The 19883-nt window shown below is 31.2% G+C and overlaps 1 protein-coding gene and 1 long non-coding RNA gene across 6 annotated transcripts in view; both read right to left on the reverse strand.

Moving 5' to 3' along the window:
* Positions 1-441: 441 nt before the first annotated feature.
* Positions 442-19883, reverse strand: part of LOC109542117 (facilitated trehalose transporter Tret1) — a 37621-nt gene continuing 18179 nt past the window's right edge. Inside the window, exons 1-11 of one of the 5 annotated variants that reach the window (XM_019911181.2) lie at positions 17457-17677; positions 15936-15962; positions 8084-8104; positions 7871-8012; positions 7676-7811; positions 5239-5424; positions 4850-4948; positions 3795-3994; positions 3503-3727; positions 3012-3198; positions 442-1049 (exon numbers count right to left, since the gene is read on the reverse strand). In XM_019911181.2, coding sequence (XP_019766740.2) covers positions 601-1049; positions 3012-3198; positions 3503-3727; positions 3795-3994; positions 4850-4948; positions 5239-5424; positions 7676-7811; positions 7871-8012; positions 8084-8104; positions 15936-15949 — 1659 coding nt within the window. In that variant the 5' untranslated portion in view covers positions 15950-15962; positions 17457-17677 and the 3' untranslated portion in view covers positions 442-600. Of the gene's footprint in view, positions 1050-3011; positions 3199-3502; positions 3728-3794; positions 3995-4849; positions 4949-5238; positions 5425-7675; positions 7812-7870; positions 8013-8083; positions 8105-15935; positions 15963-17456; positions 17678-19883 lie in introns of those variants that run through there. The other 4 variants (XM_019911180.2, XM_019911179.2, XM_048665489.1 and 1 more) reach the window with 4 other exon arrangements.
* LOC125504112 lies at positions 2475-3005 on the reverse strand. Its single transcript, XR_007281280.1, has 2 exons — positions 2934-3005; positions 2475-2881 (listed from the first exon to the last, which is right to left on the reverse strand). It is a non-coding gene; the product is annotated as an uncharacterized LOC125504112 (long non-coding RNA).

Genomic DNA, 19883 nt, shown 5'->3' on the forward strand with positions numbered 1-19883 from the left:
ATAAGAACGTCCGAAATATGACGTGTTTATGTCGTCAGATATTCGTCCAATGACGTCCAAGTCCAAAAGTGCCCAATAAATGACGTCATATTTGTTATTGGCTGCTACCTAGTATTTGATAATTTTTGTCTAACTTAATCGATTTTGTAACCCTTACGGTTTAGAAGATCGCAATAGTGACCCTTACCAATTGGACCATTTTGAATAAGCACTTAGCTTTAAGTACTATCATTAAGTAAATCAGACTACAAATAAAGTAGTATTTTTATTTCAAATACATAGTTTCTGGATATAGGATCAGAAGTGTATTTCTTCGAAAACTCCAGCAGAAACCGGTGAATTAAAACCACCCAAAAGATAATGATAGCGAACTAGTTGAAAGATACAGTAAAGACGAATGTCTTTAGACAAATCAAGAAAGGAAGAATAAAAACAACAAAATAAAAAAACATACGTATATCATTAAATCATCAAAACCATACGTATTTACACTTACTTCAAATTTCCTCCTTAGATACCTTACAGTTAAGACCTTCACTTAAATGCTATGTAAAAATCTAGATGCACAGTTGAAAAATTAGAACTAAAAATGTTAATTTACTACACAGTCTGGGGGATTTTTCCATTATTATTCGCCGAATCTTTCAGCATTTTTTCCTGTGCTTCTGATTCAGTTCCCATTTTCTTATGACTATGTCCAATGTATACAAATTGCGTTTTGAAATAGTCTGTTATATCTGCTAGTTTCATGCCAAACGTTTCCGGTAGGAATATGTAGGAGTAAACGGCTCCTCCTAGGCAAACGATGGCGAAGAACCATTGTAGATTACTTGCGCCTCCAAAAAAGTCACTCATTCCATAGTAGCTTTGCAGAGCAATGAACATGAGTATACAGCACAAACTATAACTAATCGAGTATCCGATTCCTCTAATTTCCAGGGGAAATAACTCGGCTATGAGCATATTAGGTATTGGAAGAAGACCGACAGTTGAAGCCACCACATAAAAGAGTAGTGCAGCCACAGGAATCCACTTTAAATTCGTTGTTCCTATAAAACGCAATAATTAATAAAACTATTTTTGATAGTATCTAGTTTATTTTTTAACAGGAGGCGCTCATAATAACCATTAATCCAAAATATATTCCATAAGAATCGAGTGTTATAGGGGATAGTGTCCAAACTTGATACGCGTTTTATAAATTAAAAATTCTTAATTTTTTACAAACTGTTCAATATTTTCTTGATTTTCACCATGTGAATGTATGAATTTAGATTTATTTCAATTTGCTTGTGCCAATGCACTCTCCATAGCTCTTGTCAGCTCTAATCCCATACCTTCTTCCCGATTACATTTTTCCAAATACTTATCTTCATTGCTAGAATAATCTTGAACGGATACTTTGTGACCGATTGCGTTCAAACTTTTCTCGAAAACGTTTTCCGTCTTTAGATCTCTGGCCGGATTTTTCAAAAAATGTTGTTCCAACATGTTTATTTCGTAAATTATCTATGAGATTCTTGATTTTCCGTTTCTTATTTCCTCTTTTAGGCCTTCTCAATGGAACTTTTGCGTGCCGCTTGACCATTTCTGGATTGAGAGGATTTTGCTGCTTTGACGACTTAAGTGGATCATGCGGTAGAGGTTGCTCAAAGCTTTCAATCAATTCAATGTTAGCTCCCGACCGATCGGTTTGTAAACGGATATTCGAAATTTTCGTATTTAAAGAACAAATACCGGTTTGCAAAACAGGAACTGAATTTGTAGAACAAGTTGTCTCTGTAATCATTTGCTGATAAACGTTTTTGCAACGTTCAGCAACTTGAAGAGCTTAATGGTTTGATTGGTTTTTAAATCAAGGACCAGGAAAAGATACAACACTTTCCCCTATAATGATGCGAATGTCTTCCACTATTATTAATAATGGACATAAAACCGACTGTTTGATCTACGTTATCCAGGACTTTTTACTAATGCGTTAAGATTGATCCAAATTTATCCCTATCCCGAGTGGGTTAAATTGGACCCTATTAAATGGAAACTCCTATTTTTCTAACAGATGAACAAAAACTGATGTCGGTGTCTGAGCATCGATTTTTACGACAAAAAATGACAAAAACCGTGTCAGTATCTCTAAATTAGGGTCTGTTGCTGAAATATGCACTTTTTGAAAGGCTCCCTAACTTTTTTCCTGTGTTTTTTTTAGTTTCTGCGGGAACATTTCAAACCACTGTTTTACGTAGAACCCAATAATGTTAGCTTCATTTGTGGCAAACCAATACTTTCATAGTGATTTAAAAAATACGCATTTATTAAAATGGGAAACTCTGCATATTTAATCATATTTGATTTGAACTTTAAATTACGTCTCCAAAATGTTGCACATTCTATGTTTTGTTCAAATATTTCAGGAAATATAAAGGCTTAACATTTTCAGGTTTAAAGCCGTTGGAAGACATCGCAATAAAATGGAATTTAAGAAGAACTATATATTCAAAAATAATTACATATTAGAAAACAAAACAAGCAAACATCCAGCCAACAAGAACGAACCATTTCCCCACAATAGGTGTTCGAATTGCCTATAAAATTGTCTACAGCAAAAGCTGTAGTAATTGGTAAAAACCAATGCAGAGAAGCAAATGTAAGTCACATTATTGGATACTTCGTCATAAAGTGCTTTGGAACTGTTTCGGTAAAAAGTGAAAAAAGACCCATTCCAGAACGGCAGATTTCTGCAAAAGATCTTGTATTCCTGAAACTGTTGGAAATATTGACAGTTTTTCATATAAAAATCGAGGTCCAGACACTGACATCAGTTTTCGCCTATCTATCTGCAGAAATAGGAATGTCCATTAAAATGAGTCCAATTTGGTCCACTCTGTAAACCAAGGAGTAGTCATAATTCCCTTGGAAATAATAACCATCATTACATCTTGCTAAACACATTCATAATGAGTCTCATATCGAATCGATGTAGATACATTTATCGTTTATTTGTATCGATTTACCTTCCTGAATCCACATGGTCCACAAGCCAGCAATAAACATGCTTAATGCCATCAGGCCGCTACTGATGAATATTAAAGATCTTCTATGGAACCTTTTTAAAATATAAATGCTCATCATGGACATTATTAATCTTACTACGCCAATCAGTATGGAGGCCAAGTATCCATTAATGCTGCTTCCGGCTTCCTGAAATATCCAACAAATTATTGGATACACTCATTGGAAGCAAGTCTTGCTTGATTAAGCGGATAAATTAGTTATCAGTTTTTTCCAGTAGTTAGCCTATGAATTATATAGTGTGATCCGTAATGAATGGGTTAAAAAGCAATTGCAGATTCTCAAATTCATCAGTAATGGTCTATTTCCATAGTACAGGGTGTTAAGCTCAACATTTAATTTCAAATTTAGTTCACATAAAATAGCACAATGTCAGCTTTCTGCTTAAATAGTACCAAATAATATTTGGTTAGCAAGCTCCATAATTCCTTACCTGAATAAAACTGATGCTGTAAAACATGGTAATGTAGATCCCAGAAAAATGTTGGAAGAAAAACAAGCCCGTCAGAATAACCAGTGGTTTCCACCCGGTAGGTTTCAAGAACTCTTGAATGATAAACTTGACGCCTTTTTGGTTTTTCTGCTTTTCCTGTTCTTCTTTCTTTTTCTGCTGTTCTTCATGTAATATCTTGTACTGCAGGTCCGCAAACGTTTCCTGCTGGAAGCACACAAACGATGACCTTTACATTTTTGCGCTATTCTGGTATTTATTGGGAAATATTTACCTCTCCAGGCGGTTTTTGATACTTGTGGATCCACTCCAAACTCTTCTTTGCCTGCTCGTATTTACCTTTCAAAATTAGCCACGAAGGACTTTCATGGATAATAATGCAGACCAAACAAGGAACAATAATGAATACATTGCAAACCCAAGCTAAGGTTCTCCAATGGAGATACCAACCTCCTAAGTATGTTAAGACCATTCCTTGAAACAATAGATTAATTAAAGGAATTTTCTTGAATTTTAATTGAACCTTGCTTTTGAATATGCTGTCTATATCAGTACAATGTTTTTATTCAGTTGTAAAACAATGTCGGACTTTATTATGAATTCACATCAAAATTAACTCCAAACAGTTCCATTTTATTCCCTTTTTTAATCAAAAACTTGAAAATTAAGTTATGAAACAGTGTGTCAAAAATCTTTCCAACATTTCATAGCATCCTAGGAAAAACTGGTGTACAGTGTAAATGAGAAATATGAGCTGCAATCAGTATCTACAAATATACAGGCTGTTTGTAAAATGTCTGTACAAAATCCTACCACATATTGCTAGATAACCGATTGGTTTTCAAAATACAAAGTGATAAATTTAAGATTTAAAACTAGAAAAATGTGTAATTTTGATTGTAATTCCTCCACTTCAACGGATGAGAGTTTTATTGTAATCAGAAGTTATAATTATTTTACATTTTTCGTGCGCATTGAAGAGAAAAGTGCCCAACATACGCAAATCTGTTTAAATGGCTTCCTTCTGCTCACTTTTGTCTTATCAATATTTTGTGGATGCAGAAAGCGACGGTCTAAAATTATTAATGACAAAAACGAAAGTATTTTTTTAGTGTAAAAGTCCACTTCATATAAAATATTCTATATGATATGTACATCCGGTATAAACACACGTAATACATTCTCTATCTAAGTATCATTCGGGACGCAATCTTCTATACTTTTTCTATTTTTATTGACGAATTGCAGTCCACGTATAAGTTTTGATTAAATGTTAAATAAACCGTTTGGTAGAGAAACAGAAATCCAACAGTTAAATTAAATAATTACCAAGTGAAACATATGCTGGTGCAATAGCCATCAAAGACATTCTTAAATTCGAACTTGCAATTTCTGTGATATAAACTATGCCCGGACTGGTTCCCCAAGCTGTAACAAATAATACATAAATATACCATATAGTACAGGGTGTTAAAATATATCGCGTACAACTTTTAATACGTAAAAAAAGATCGAGTAAGGCTGAAAATTAAAGACATTATTTTCAGCTCTGACGTCAATTAAGATCTTTCTAGTTTCTTGCAAATATTTTGCAAACAAAGCCTTTTATCTAAGAAAAAAATTAAAAGTAAACAGTGTCAGACCACTATGTATATGACAATAATTTGACATTGTTTATTGATATTTGTAAGAAAAAGCGTGAAAGTGGTCATCATTACCTGAAGAAATTCCTACCAAAAGCCTGCCAATAATAATGGTAGTAACATTGTTGGCTAAAGCAATCATGGACCAGCCGACAACTCCTGGAATTCCCGCTATTTTTATGCAGTTTAGTCTTCCTAGATTATCCATGATAATACCGCTGAAGATGGAAGCTGGAGGAATGACCACTATGAGAACGCTCGCTGAAAGAATAACAACCAAAAATATGCTAATGTAACAAGCCAATGTTTTTTCTTAAATATTGACTATTAAAAATATTCTTTAATTATCATCGTGAGATAAGCATCAATCCTAATAATCGCTTTCGATTTCATATTTTGAATATTTAAGTTGAAACTTCTGTTGCCCATTAGATGAACAAAATAAATATAAAATATGAATAACAGCATTTACTTCACTTGCCTATCTTAAAGTTCAATATATGTTTGTTTAAAATTGCATAATATAAATATTATTAATAATCAAGTAACTAAACTTAAAGGGTTTAAAAGTTATTAAAAGCTTTCCAAATTCAAAACATTTTTACACTTTCTTGCGTTACATATGAACTTTAATGTGGCCGATTAGTCGTCAGACCGATTAAAAGCAAGAAATGTTCAATACAATTGACCTCTATCTTATTAGTTCTGTTGTTTACTAATTTATAGCGCAGCAGATGTTTCTTAATTAATCACTTTATTATTAATTTAGTTTTCGTTAATTTTGCTTGTTTGTTTTATCCATAACTCTCTATCTTTCCCATAGTATTAAAGCACTATTTCATTGCGGTATTAATTTTAAGAAAATAATGGCATTACCAGTGTTTTCCAACAATTTGTTTCCAATAGTGTTTAGATAGTGTGTGATATAATTTAAGAAATACCACAAACTTATTAATATTTCTATTTCATCAAGTTGCTCAACATTTAAACAGCTGGAAGCTTAGTTTTTTTTTKAACCCAAATAACTTATAAAATATGTATACATTTAAGAARMGCATTACTGATGTTGTTTTAAGCAAAAAATGTATTTTAAACGTACATAMAATTCCTTAATAATAAAGTCRTTTSGTGCGGAATGTTTATAGATTTTTCAAAATTCCTGGGTTTTGAATTAATTAATCTGCGGATTGCAGCGTTTAAAATTGCACATGTAAAAATCCAGTTCTCGCATTAGTTTATACACCTATATCGCTTCTGATGATGGTGTCAAAACGAAAACGTACTCTAATAATAAAACGAGGTATAATTTTCTTGTCAATTGGCAGTGTAATTGCCATTAATAAATCAAAATTAATTATTTAAATTCAATTTTTGGTATATAATTGTGTACGACAACCCTGTAAGCGGCCCATTTTATTCGAGGATTTATCTTCAAATTACATTTTCTATACAAAAGCCTCAAAAAAGTTTCATATCAAGCGCTTTTTTAACGGAAGACYCTMTAATATGGTTACATTAAATTCAAAAACTAAAGKCTAATWTGRAAATGTGAATCATTTTTATGAGAAACCGCAGGACAAAATTGAAAAATTGTAAAARAGCTTCAGTAGTTACTCACGTTGTAATTTTTGACACAATAAAATAATRTTTTTACTACTTCATACCAATTTTAATGTTAATTAATACAGCATGTCCGATAACTTACAAATTAAATAATTAATTCCAATATTTATTAGTTTCCAAATTAACTAATTTTACACTCAAATTTCTCAGTAATTTTAACAGCAAAATATTTGATATAAAAATCTTATAGCATTGAACCATTAGATTAACACCTTTGTTGAAGAACTTAATGTTTCAACGTAAAATATCTCGAAAACACTAAGATATAGGGACTTTCTGTTGATAAAACATCAGAAAATTTGAACTGACAAATATAAATTTGGCATACTAAATACATAAATGTTGTTTTATTTTAAGCAGCATCAGAGTACTCGAGTTAGCTCCTTCTACAAGTTACAACCAAACGAATAAAAAACTTGAATTTTTGAACTGGAGAAATGGTCAACCAGAAATTTCTGATGTAACTAGTGGAACTAGTTATTCGAAATAAGCGGAAATTTTTACACCCTAAACTTGACCACCGTGTATGTCGACCACGGTGGCCCACATTGAAAAATAAAATTATCATTACTAATTATTTATTATGAAATAAACTCGCATTCATTTTGGAAAGCAAACCTGTCATTGCATTGCATTGGCTAACCTTTTTGTAACACCCCGTATACAATAAACAATTATTTTGAAAAAATTAGAAAAACACTAAAAATCAACAACTAACTCCACAAAGGGTATTTCGTTGAATTAGTCTAATGGTTATTGTCAATTTTCTTCTAGTATTTCTAAAATTTTTCAGTACTCACTTTGTATATTTGTGTTATGAAGGTTTATTCAAGTACCTTTATATCGAATCAGCCGTCCATCTACATATTTATGTTAATAATTGACTTACCCATCCATGAGTTCTGTGTTTTTGTGGATTTAATTGGACTGTCTGGTTCGGCTAATTGTGAGATTAATACTGCTGAATAAGCTAATGAGATTCCATTCCCTATGTGAAAACTAGCTGCTAATAGTGATGCTAAAATCTAGAAATAAAAAAATTTACAATTTATTAAACTTCGATAGCAATATTGTTTAGACTTACTTGTGGAAGCACATTTTTTAAACTTTTGCCTTCATATTTGCTTAGTGAGTGGCAACTGGCTATCATTACCCGAAGTCCTTCATCTTTGGTATCTTTGAACTTTTCCTCTGCTGCATCAATGGAGTTATCTGTAGCGGGTTTACTTTAACAAAAAAAAGAGTAAGTATGGTATAAATATTTGAAAAAGTGAGAACCTCCAGGCAACGTACTTACAATAAGCTCAGACAGCTGGCTCTGAAACCAAATAAGACTTTTAAAAATTATCAAACAGAACTTCTAAAATTAAGTAATAAGAATACTTAGAAACGTCGGCAAGACCTTTATAAATCTTGACGCTTTCAATTAGCTTATGTTTAATTTAGATTTTACAGGAAGCGGCTTATTTTTTCAATGGATCATCGATCACCAATTGTTCAGTTAAAGCGAACATCATTCTTTTGTTCAACTTTTTATATGCGAAGTTACCTTATTGTTTAAGAAATATAAGAAATATTTTGAGTGCAAAAGTACCTCCTTTAAATTGCTATTGCTTTTAAAATAATCCTCTTTAAGTTAATGTAGGTTGTTGGGTATTCTTTGGTTTTCTAAGAAGTTTATTTACTTGATTAGATTTAATTGGGGCTCTGCTCAAACCATTATTCCGTTTAAAAACTACGGTTATAATAGTTGCTAGCGATGTTTCTTTATGTTATTATTCTTTCATTTGCCTTCTTACGTTGATTGTTATCACTACTACATTTTTATCAATGCTTGAAAACCTAGTTACTTCACCCAAATTACTGGTTTTCGTAGTAACATACCTCTATACCACTCGTGTGTCTATTAAGTGCAAATGTGAGAACTTAGAAATGTTTAAAAGCTGCATTATAATTAGTATTTCATATGGGTTATTCGACTGGATCCGATAAATCACTTCTCCGAAGCTTGCAGCTTAATGGCTTCAATTAATTGTTCAAAAATATGTTTTCATTACATTGATTTTGATTAAAAACATAATTTATTCGAGGCAGCTTTGGCGAAACTTGCTATTAATCAAGTAGTGGAGAAATATAGTAGTCACGGCTTTAGGTCGTATAGATTTGTTTTTCTTCACGTAAAAATTGGAAGTTCGAACATTTCTATGTACAATTTGCACCTTTTTTGAGCAAATGAAAAGGTATGTATTCTATGAGAACTGGAAATTGTTGCATTCGCTTTTTCGACTTACCACGTAGGTACTGTAAGATTAATAGAATTTAGCATTAGCATCAGCTAAGAACATGCTGATAAACTCCACAATGTTTCCTCATAAGGACATCCATAAACAAACCTGGGTATCCAACGACCAGGAGATCCGTAACAAGATTGACCATGTTGTGGTGGACGCCAGACATGGGAGCAGTGTCCTAGATCTAAGAAGCCTTAGAGGAGTAGAAGGACCTACAGATCATTTTCTGGTGAAAGCCAAACTCCAAATCAGAATATCGAGCCAGAAAAACCAAAAACTAACCAAACCACACCATGGAACATAAATAAACTTCAGAACCCAGCAGAGCACCAAAAATACGAACAGAAACTGGATCAGAATCTCATTGATAATGAAAATTGCACATTGAATGTTTAACGTTTGTGGAACTATTGAACAACCTATAAAAAACAGCAGAAAAACAGTAGGGACGACCAAAAAGAAATCGACTAAATAATGGTTTAATGAAGAGTGTCAACAAAAACTGCAAGAAAGAGAAACTTTTAGAAAAGCCATGATTCAGCACGATACACCTGAAAACCGAGACAAATATGCAAACTCTCGCAAACAAACTAGGAAGTTCATAAAAAGACGAAAACAAGAATATGAACGTCGAAAATACTATATGGTCCAAAGAAATAGGTCTAAACCAGCTTCTAGGAAATTATATAGGGCACTAAAAAACGAAAATGAGGATATCATCAGTATCAACGAACACGCACAGTTGGAAGCATAGGAAAACTACTTTAAAATGCTGCCAACTACAGAACCCGATCCGAAACACACAGAAAATGCATACCAGACAGATCTCCCTGTAGAAGAACCATCCATAGAAAAAACTGAAAGGCTCCTGGATCGGATAACATACCATCAACTATGAAAATACGGAGGTGAATCGTTATACAAACAATTAAAGCAACTAATTGCTTTCATTGAATGTAATTGTAAAGAGGGGACAATACCAACAAAATGATAATTAAGCATCATAATACCAATCCACAAAAAAGTCCACTTATCAATACGGCCTACAAAGTCCATACTCCGAGGGCCTCCTGGATGAATATCAGGCGGGTTTCAGGAAATTTAATTCCACTCAGACTATGAAGGCTTTCACGGTCGGTCAAATCCCATATAGAAATGTTTTTCGGGCTTTGAAGCCGTGGTCCATGGGAATTTCTTCCTGACGTTTCGTCCACAACTGCGGTAGACATTATCAAAGGCGATGATGCAGTGGGCGAAGTGATCTCCCGTGCTTTCCGACTAAGACTGGTTCAACTACTGGATCCCCTATCGTATTTATGCGGCCCGGCCGTGTGAGCTCATTAACTTTGAAAATTGGAATTTAATTCCACTATTGACCAACTTTTTACACTCAGGCAACTACTAGAGGACGGATGGAAGTTCAAGCTTCAGTTCAGTTAAGGTGTTGCTTATTTAGCATAATTATTCATTTTTTACATACTTATTTATAATACTTTTTAGACTGTTTATTATTTTCATAAAAAAACAAATTTAAAGTGTTGTTMGTAAAGACGTATTTTTCCAAATAATTCTTCCTTCTCACAAAATAATTACTATTCATAATTTTTTATTATCTACTATTCATGAAGAAAAACTGCCTTGAACATCTAGCCTTTATTGTATGTATTCTTGATTTCATTTGTGTAAATCACAGATGAATTTCTTCCCCTTGATTTTTTCCGGTGCGGTGTCTTTTTATAAAATTGAGGTATTTTTCATCTTATTTTTCAGTTCAATTTCCATACTGTCATAAACCAGTTTTTCAATTACTCGTATTCATAGTCATTGGAATCTTGAACAGGGACTCCGATGTTGCCAAAACTTTCTTCAAACACTTTTGTATTTACTTTTTCAACTGTGATCTTCAACTTTCTAATCAGTCTCTTAACAAATAGTTCAACTGATTGTCGAAATTTTTTGTTAATTTCTTGATTTATATGGATTTATCATTTCTGGTCTCACAAAGTTTTGCCGAATTAACAAGTTACGTGGATGATGGTCCAGAATAGTCGAAACTTTAAATCGGTTGTTCAGTTCCAATGCTACATAAAAAAAATATTTTTCAACCGAAATGTCCGTATTTAAGCGACAAATGTCGCTAGCATAAAATGCATTTGAAATATTTTTTGGAATGAACGGTTTTGGATAAGTTTTTTCAACAACAACTGTAGCAGACTGATACAAGCCAAATAGTTTGTTAAAGATTTAAATCATCCCTTCACTAATAGTCCTGTTAATTTTAGTAACATATCTTCTAAGGAACAAATATGATCTGAAACACTTACTTAAAAATACTGTACATTATAAGCTCTTATTTACGAAGACTTCCTTAGATTCATCATTTTAAGACTGTCCAAATGATCGTTTGATATATTGCCCTAAAATACGTGTCTGCCATTTTGGGTTTTTTGGATTATGTTTTTTGTCAACGCGACAATAAACAAAACGAAAAAAATTCTAAAGTAGCCCCAGTTACCCATGCAATTATATATTCTTCTGATGCACCAAAAAAAAAGTAATATCGTTGGTTAAAAAGAACAATAAACAAAAATATTTCTAAGAGAGAGAGGCGTTTAGGCGCTTTCAGGCTCATCCGTCGCAAAGTACAAATGAATTCTGCCTTAAACACGAGTTGATCTAAACACACACACTTAAAAAAATGACTCTTATAATATTATTAGACAATAATAAATTTATTCCATGTTCATTGTTCCCTCTGTACGTAATTAGGTTGTCGTCCGATTAACAACCGCCTTGTTCTGCTCTAAATCTTTGTTCTGCTAATACCAGATTACATTTTCTCGCCATCTGAGCAAACAACTACCTTGAATCAATGAACGATAAAACCCAATGGATGCAATCAGTTGCGAATTAATAAACACTTAGTAGATCAGATACATATATGTTACTAATACATAATTGCTTTGTACTTATTGCAAATCTTTCCTAATGCAGTTTTATTGGAGTTTTAACTAAAACCTTTAAAGTTATCAGATATTGTGGTGCCATTTAGATTATTTCTAATTTGAAAATGTTAGTTGCATGTAGGTACTATACAAGCTATGAGACAGATGTGATTTATCGCTTATCTATATATGTATTGGTCATAGTCGCAACATATATCATTGAATTGAACATATTTAATTTAAACAATTTATTGCAGTATTGCTTACATTCAAAACTAGTGGATTTTTATTAAATTACCTATATTTAAAGCTCAACGCAGGCCGATAGTTTAAAAAAAACTAGTGCACGTATATGAAAAATACTGTTAACTTTTTATAAAAAAATAATGTGATAACGGGAAATTGAGCTTCAAGTCGAACCTATGTTTGAGAAGTAGGTAATGGTTCATTTGAAAATCTTCGGATTCTCTTCTTGTCTACTATTTTGAAAATTTTCACCTCAACTAGTTTTATACCGAAAGTAAAGAAATGTTTTTGGTAACTGATCCACTCCAAACGAAGACAATTTTGTCATTTCATTATCTTGTTGGATTTATTGAACCAGTTAAAAAAGACAATTGAATGACAATGTTTTAAATAATATTACGAAAGTCGAAAACGACGAGAGTTGTGACAATGAGCAGCACTTTAATGTTAAATCTGTTAACAATAACAAATACATTTCATACATAAAACGAAAAACAAATATACATTAAATTATATCAAAACTTGCCAATGATTGAGTGATAATAATGAAGAAATATTATTCATTGTTTGAATTTTACTAAACTATGTTTTCAACTGCACTCATTGCTATGGTTAACCACTAATTGCTATTCAAATAAAAACATTGGAATTAGAATTTTCAGATAACTTCACTAAAAAAGTAAGTGAACAGTTTTGATAAAGGAAAAAATGCCGATATTTATCATAAAATGTGACAAAAGTTTTCATTTAAATGTAACAATTTCGGCTAATGATTGAGGAAAAATGCTGTTTTTAGAGTCAAGTCAGACTGTAAAGTTCAATTATGGAAGTAATACTTTAAACTGAAAGACATCACTTTTGTTCGTCCAAAATGAAATCGAACCTCAATGACTTCTTCAAGGTTTTTTTAAAACTCAATTTAAGAAACAAATGCGAATTTGTTTGTTGTAGAACGAATAAATTACAGTTAAAGCACAGAAAGAATGAGATTGCATCAGATTAAATTAATTAAATTACATATAGCTGAGCTGTATTTTAAGATGCATGATGCTACTTTTCAAATTTATTTTTAAGTTTTCTTTGCATTTTATTTGCGTTTTAATGAAAATGATGTGAATTTTACATGTGCAATTTTTTTGGCTAAGTTTGTCAAATAACATTTTCGCAGCAGGAATTTTTTAGCTAATTTTTTAAGTGAGGATATATTATGCTAAAAGGAAATTTCCAACTTTACTCTTTAGATATTTACTTAATTACTTTCATTGCTTTGTAATTTTGCGCCCTTTGTTTTTATAATGCGGTATCGATTTGGTTCACAATCATCATTGTATGACAGAAATTAATTGTGTCCGAACAAATAAAAACTTTTAATAATAAAGTACGAAACCTGTTTTAAATGCACAGTCAGTTTAAATGCAGTGTCACCGGAATGGAAAAGTCCCTGACCTCAAAAGAAGTATCACTTTGCAAATAAATATCAGCTGCTACTATTTTAGCCAATCGAAATTCCACAAGAAACTGTATGTTTAAAATCTGAGCTAATTTACTTGAATGAAAACAACAATCTGAAAGAACAAAAGGAAAACTGCACATCTATTCTTTATCAACTTTTGAGAGTTTTTGTCTCATTATTCACATGGCCTTATATAGATAGCCACTAATTCTCAAAACTTTTTTTGGAGAAGATTTGGAAGATAACTCCTCGAGGAAAACAACCTATGTTTTTCGATGAGTATCAAATCGGACATCTCGAATTATAAATTCATAACACGTTAGATGAAATCCTTAGATCAACGACGATTGTAATTTTAATTTGTTTGTTGTTGTTGTTTGTAGTAATTTACTTTAATTACTTTTCTTTTATAGCAGGTTTTATGGATATTATTCGCTGTTTTCCGATGAGCGATTTACACCAACAATTTTAAAATTTAAATCTGAGTAAGTCTAATCTATTTATCAGCAGCGCAATCTGAATTTTAGCGTAAACCACATAATTTAATTCAGGACCACCACACACATTGTTAGCATGCAAGGTTTATTTATTGTGTTGTTAAGAATTTCGTGGTTTGTATATATTTTGCTAAGTATAGCAGACTCGTGTGGTTAATGGCACACTAAATCTTTAAATCTATTTTACTTACAATTTCCGCAAATTCTTAGGTGTCTTATGTACGTTTAATATGGACGTTGTTATAATATAATTTATTAACAACTTGCTTCATGTACATTATTTGCAGTATTGCATATGTTTTATACAGGGTCATAAGTTAAAAAATCTTAATGCGAACTGATAGAACAGTTAGAAAACAATTTTAGAACCCAACTATATATTAAGGAGGCGGAGTTAAATGTATGGACTAGATAAATGCAATTGTAGAGTTGGGGTGGTTGGTGCGGTTAGTATAACATTGTAACTTTCAAAATTGTCACTCTGTATATCATGTATGCGGATGGTTAACTTCGTTTAARRTGTTTTCCAATCTTTATCGCCCAAAAAAATKATAATTTTAAGCACGGTAAGAACCTGTTACMTSAACCTTGGTCACATGCATACAATATAAAGTATTTAAKACATTTAATTATTCCCCATTAGATTAATCTTTTGAAGCCGTTTAAAGTAGCGAATYATCGCACAAATGAATGCCATAAATCTATATTTTACTGTAAAARGTTGACTCCAATCTTAGTGATCAAAAGCATTATACAGGGTGTTATAAATTATAAATTCGAGGGTTTAGCATTGGAATCTCGTAAACCATTAGAGATACGAAGTCCGKTAAATKATGGAAAGTTGCGCATTTTGATGTTTAAGAAAATGGTTAAAGTTGAATTATAGATGYTTAATAGAGAATCCAAAGTGATTTTTKTCATTTGACTCAAAAAATTAAATCGAGCGATATATTGCACATAAAGGACATCTTTCTTAATATTTAGAACACTAAAAATAGTCAATAAACTTTAATCTYTTCATTATTATTTTAGTACCTATTTGCTGACTACTTTCTTAAATCGCTACATAGTTAATAGTTAGTTATTMAAWTTGATTAAGTTTATTTCCTTTAAAAATCTTGTCAGTCGTACCAGCAATTAATTTTAAATTAGAGCCATACTTACAGTTTCATTTTATTTGGAGAAGTAGTCGGAATTTTTCAACTTTTAAAACACATAYTTTGTTAATCACCAAAATGCCCAACTTTTCCYTGATTTAACTACCTTTGTTTCTATTACGGTTTACGAGATCTCAATGTTAACACCTCGAATATGTAATMCCCTGTATATRGTATATCATAGACATGTACAAAGATTTTAGAAAATATTTATTYACTKCTTTTTAACATACWGTTATATAAAGTATTAACATCTTAAAATGTTTTCKYTYTCGAATATTCACACTATTGTTTGAAAACTTATAAAACTGGTTTTCGATATGTGTGTAACTGTTTGTTTSAAAAATATGTTAAACGCCTTGTATATATGTACATCTTCAAATATGAGCAAATATCAAAATGTAAKGACTTAATATTATTTAARCAGTTAAKGTTTAAAACATAATAACTGTATAAATAAAAATTGAATAAMATAAATAATAATTTTCTCTGTAAAGTGRGCMTAATTTAAAGTTACTTATTTGGTGCCTATAACTGATTAAAATAAAAAAATTACTTACCCTATCGGGTCCATCCTCCTGAAGTTCCTGTGAACAGCACAAACAATGTTGTTTATTTTGTAATAGTAATAAAAAAATATAAACGGATAATATTAAATTAAAAAGCACGTGTAGTAAAATGGAAAAGCCCAAAGTACAACATGCGCAGGCAGCTTAAAAAATTGATCGAATATTGATTGATTGTAGAACATAATTGCTATGCAATGAACTAATCCTAGAATATCTCGAAAAACTTGTAGCAACACCGTTCATCATCCAAATTATCAGAAAAATTTGTAATCTACAAGATAAACCCTTATCGCTCAAACTAATCATTAGCCTTAAACGAGCTGTGCATTATGTTATATGATTAATTGTTTTATTGGTTTTGTTAGGTGTAGTTTCGCTGGCAACTTGGTTGTATAATATTGTTGTTAGGGTTCTTATAATACTGCTTTATAAAAGAATTATGAGTTCTTGAACTGAATTTATTACATCTACTAAGTCAGTGCAGCAAATAACAAATAAAATAGAACATTACTTAAATAATTTAATCCTACTATAAATGAAATATTAATTGTGTCGTCCTTTTCGCGCAAGACATTTATGCGTTGGATTAAAACAATGCACACGGAACTTCATTTATTTTCAATATATAATAGGCAATATTTAAAAAATCGGCAGTACTTGACACTACCAGGTATACAGGAGCATATATATAATATATATATAAATAATCTTTATTTCCTATAGAAAAAGGCTATCGACCCAATCGGTCTTTCTGCCGGAGGACATATAAAATACATGAGCATTTTATTTAACATTCTGATATATCTTGAATCATATACTATATGTATTTAGGTCATAAACGGGCGTATATTATAAAATCTAGAAATATTTCTAACTAAGAAGAGACGGATTATTCACTAAGCAAATAACTTTTCGAAATGCTATTCAGATCCAGCAAATATTTGAGAAAAAAGTAAACCTTGAGCTAAATTTAAATTTTATTCCTGCATATGCATGGTCAACACCTTAAAGAAGAATTTACTTTACTGCTCGTCGATAGCTAAAGAAAGCTATGTTACTTAGCAGAATTGCATTTACTAATAATAAAAAATTGTGTATTCGAAAAAATTATTAAAATTAACAACGTATGGCTTTTACAAATTAATTTTTTATATTGTGTTTGGTATTGATATATAAATTTGCCTTTATCTAGGTAAATGATTGCAGGTTGTAAATTTCAGTAAGCGAATATAATATTAACATTGAACAAATCTACTACAAAAAACAAATCAAATGTAGTCACAAATAAAAGCTTTAAAAGGTTGTTTTAAATTTCACAAAAGTTTTTCCAAGATTATAGACTTCGTCGGACTATCGACAAAGAACCATTGAAAGTCGGTATTATTGTAAATATATTTAGATACATCATCCAAAGACGTGCACAATTTAAAATTAGTATTAAAAATAAAATTTTGCTTAGAAAACTTGTGAAAAAAGTTATCAAATGCGAAAAAAACAAAAATAAAAACTCACCTTTGTCTTCTAAAAGTAAATGTCCAAATTCGCCAACAATTAGAGCGAAACTAATAACCACATTTTCCAATTAAAACGACTTTTTCATAAACGAAACTATGAGAGAACAGAGCATTTGCACATCGGCGCGTCTTGATTCGACTAAGCGCTAATCCGAAGCTAAAGTAAAACCGATTTTATTTAGCAACAATAAAACGCCAACTCCCTAGTCAGTGTGGAATCAGTCTTAACGCTTATCATTTTTCATAATTTCCATTCTACCATATGATTCATTTTCTCATTGGCCATTAACGGGATATGCCACTTATGCAAGCAAACTAATTGCGAATTTGTTTAAACATTGGAATGCTACATTCAAACTAATTCTAAATTATTTAGGGACGAAACAAGTAAATAGAAAAGGGTCAAACATTCAGTTTGCAGAAAAATAGCGAATAATATAATTATAAAACTAAACACCTGCAAGTAGCTATTAACAACATACAGCATAATAATATGTGCATATTTGCATAATCTTTAATATTTGTGAAATCCTTCAATACTATTACATAGAAGCCACATTTTCCCAAATTTATTCCATGTCAAGGCTGATTAATGAATATAAAAATTGCAAAGAAATTTTTGTTTGATGAAACTACTAGTTGCTCCTAACTAATTAAAAATTGTCTTCTGTTTAACTTAAGTTTTAAAAACTTTTAAATTTCATACAATTTATTTCTTTCCAGGAAAATTTGAGCAAAATGTGCTTTTTGCGAAATGAGGCATTTGTAGATGTTTAAATTTAGAAAAAAAATTATAGAACTTTTTTATTATTATCTTATCATACTAGACACATCTGATGGGTAACAACCCTGTGACCTTCATTAACACGAGTAAACATGTTCTAGCCTAGTCTCAGTCAGATAACATGTGTTTTTGTGTGCTAAAACTCAGACAAATATCGCATTAAGCTTAAAGCAATAAAATCCAATTACGTCACTTGTTTTAATTATATGTATATATGCCATGGAAGGTCTCCGATTCGAATTTGATTGCTTTCTTTTTCGCATTCTTGTTGAATTTGATCAATGAATACGTAGCCAGCAATGATCTATTTCTTTTTAAACCAATACTGGTCCTGGAGAAGTTGATTGCATTTGCAAATGTTTTCAGGTCATTTGAAATTAAATCTCAACTAGACACCCAACCTAAAGCAAACATTAACATGAATTTCGTGTTAAGTTTCATAAAATTTGCATTGTTGTATATGGTACCAAAGACGTGAATATTTGAGCTAATCAAATATTGACTTTAAAATAAATTATGCATATCTTAATACGATCTGGATTAACTCACTTTCATTTGATTAGCTAGTAGATAAACATTTAGAATAATGCCAGATTTTTAAAATTAAATAATTATTAAGTTATAGTGAAACATGTAGGCGAATATTTACAAATATAATTTGTTTACTCAGAAATTTAATGCATACACATACATACATGTATGCACAATTCTATTGCCTTCTTCTTCTAGAGCTGTGATTAATTAGAGTCCATTTTGTTTAAAGAGTTTATATTATATTCTATAGGCATATTTTCACATAAAAACTACAGTTACTAAATTATGACCCAACTGTACCAAACATTAAAAAAACTGTTTTAAAATAACTGAACAATGAAATAAAACATTCCGGATTTAGTAGAGAAGCAAAATATTAAGACAGTGCAATAGAAAACTGGCGCATTTTTTTTAATTTTCAAAGCAAGCAAAACCGCCTTTTAAAATCAGAAATAACTTTAAGAAGAGGATTTTTTGTAAATGTATTAAAAACCAATCAATAATGATCTAATAGCATCGGATGTTACTTCTTTAGGTGCAAATATACCCATAGAATATGCCAGTTTTCAGTAGAATTCTTCATTAGTGTAATTCCTTCAGTATAAGTACTGGTAATGTTTCGCAAGCATTAGCGTCGTACATCTTCAGTGTTTCGACCGAAAGCTGTCACTCTACTGATGCCGAAAACTGGTACATTCAAGGGCACATAAAATAASTCGCATCACTGAGTGCATGTATTTATTTAAATCTTAATAYATTTKATCTCGGGAATTGATGATCTCACTGTTTTGCTATATTTTTTAAATAAAAAAAATTTAAATAAAAAAATTGCCATATCTTTTTAGAAATAATTGTCAAATCGCTAATTTACATCGTTGTTYCGGGTAGCAAATGTTTAGTCAATTAATATCATTATATTACGATGCGAAGGTCTTATATTAGCGATTTTACAATAAATATAGAGAGTGAGCCTGTTYATAATAACAGGATTTGAGTCGTCSATTGACAATCCTATTTTCAAAACACATCAACATTGAATTAAAACATATCAAATTGAAAACCGCGTTGTTTTTAAGATGCAGGGTGGCAAAGCTAACATTTTATTTT

Source organism: Dendroctonus ponderosae, unplaced genomic scaffold (genome assembly GCF_020466585.1).
Source record: "Dendroctonus ponderosae isolate FM_Combo_2020 unplaced genomic scaffold, Dpon_F_20191213v2 Dpon_F_20191213_4, whole genome shotgun sequence".
NCBI lineage: Eukaryota > Metazoa > Arthropoda > Insecta > Coleoptera > Curculionidae > Dendroctonus > Dendroctonus ponderosae.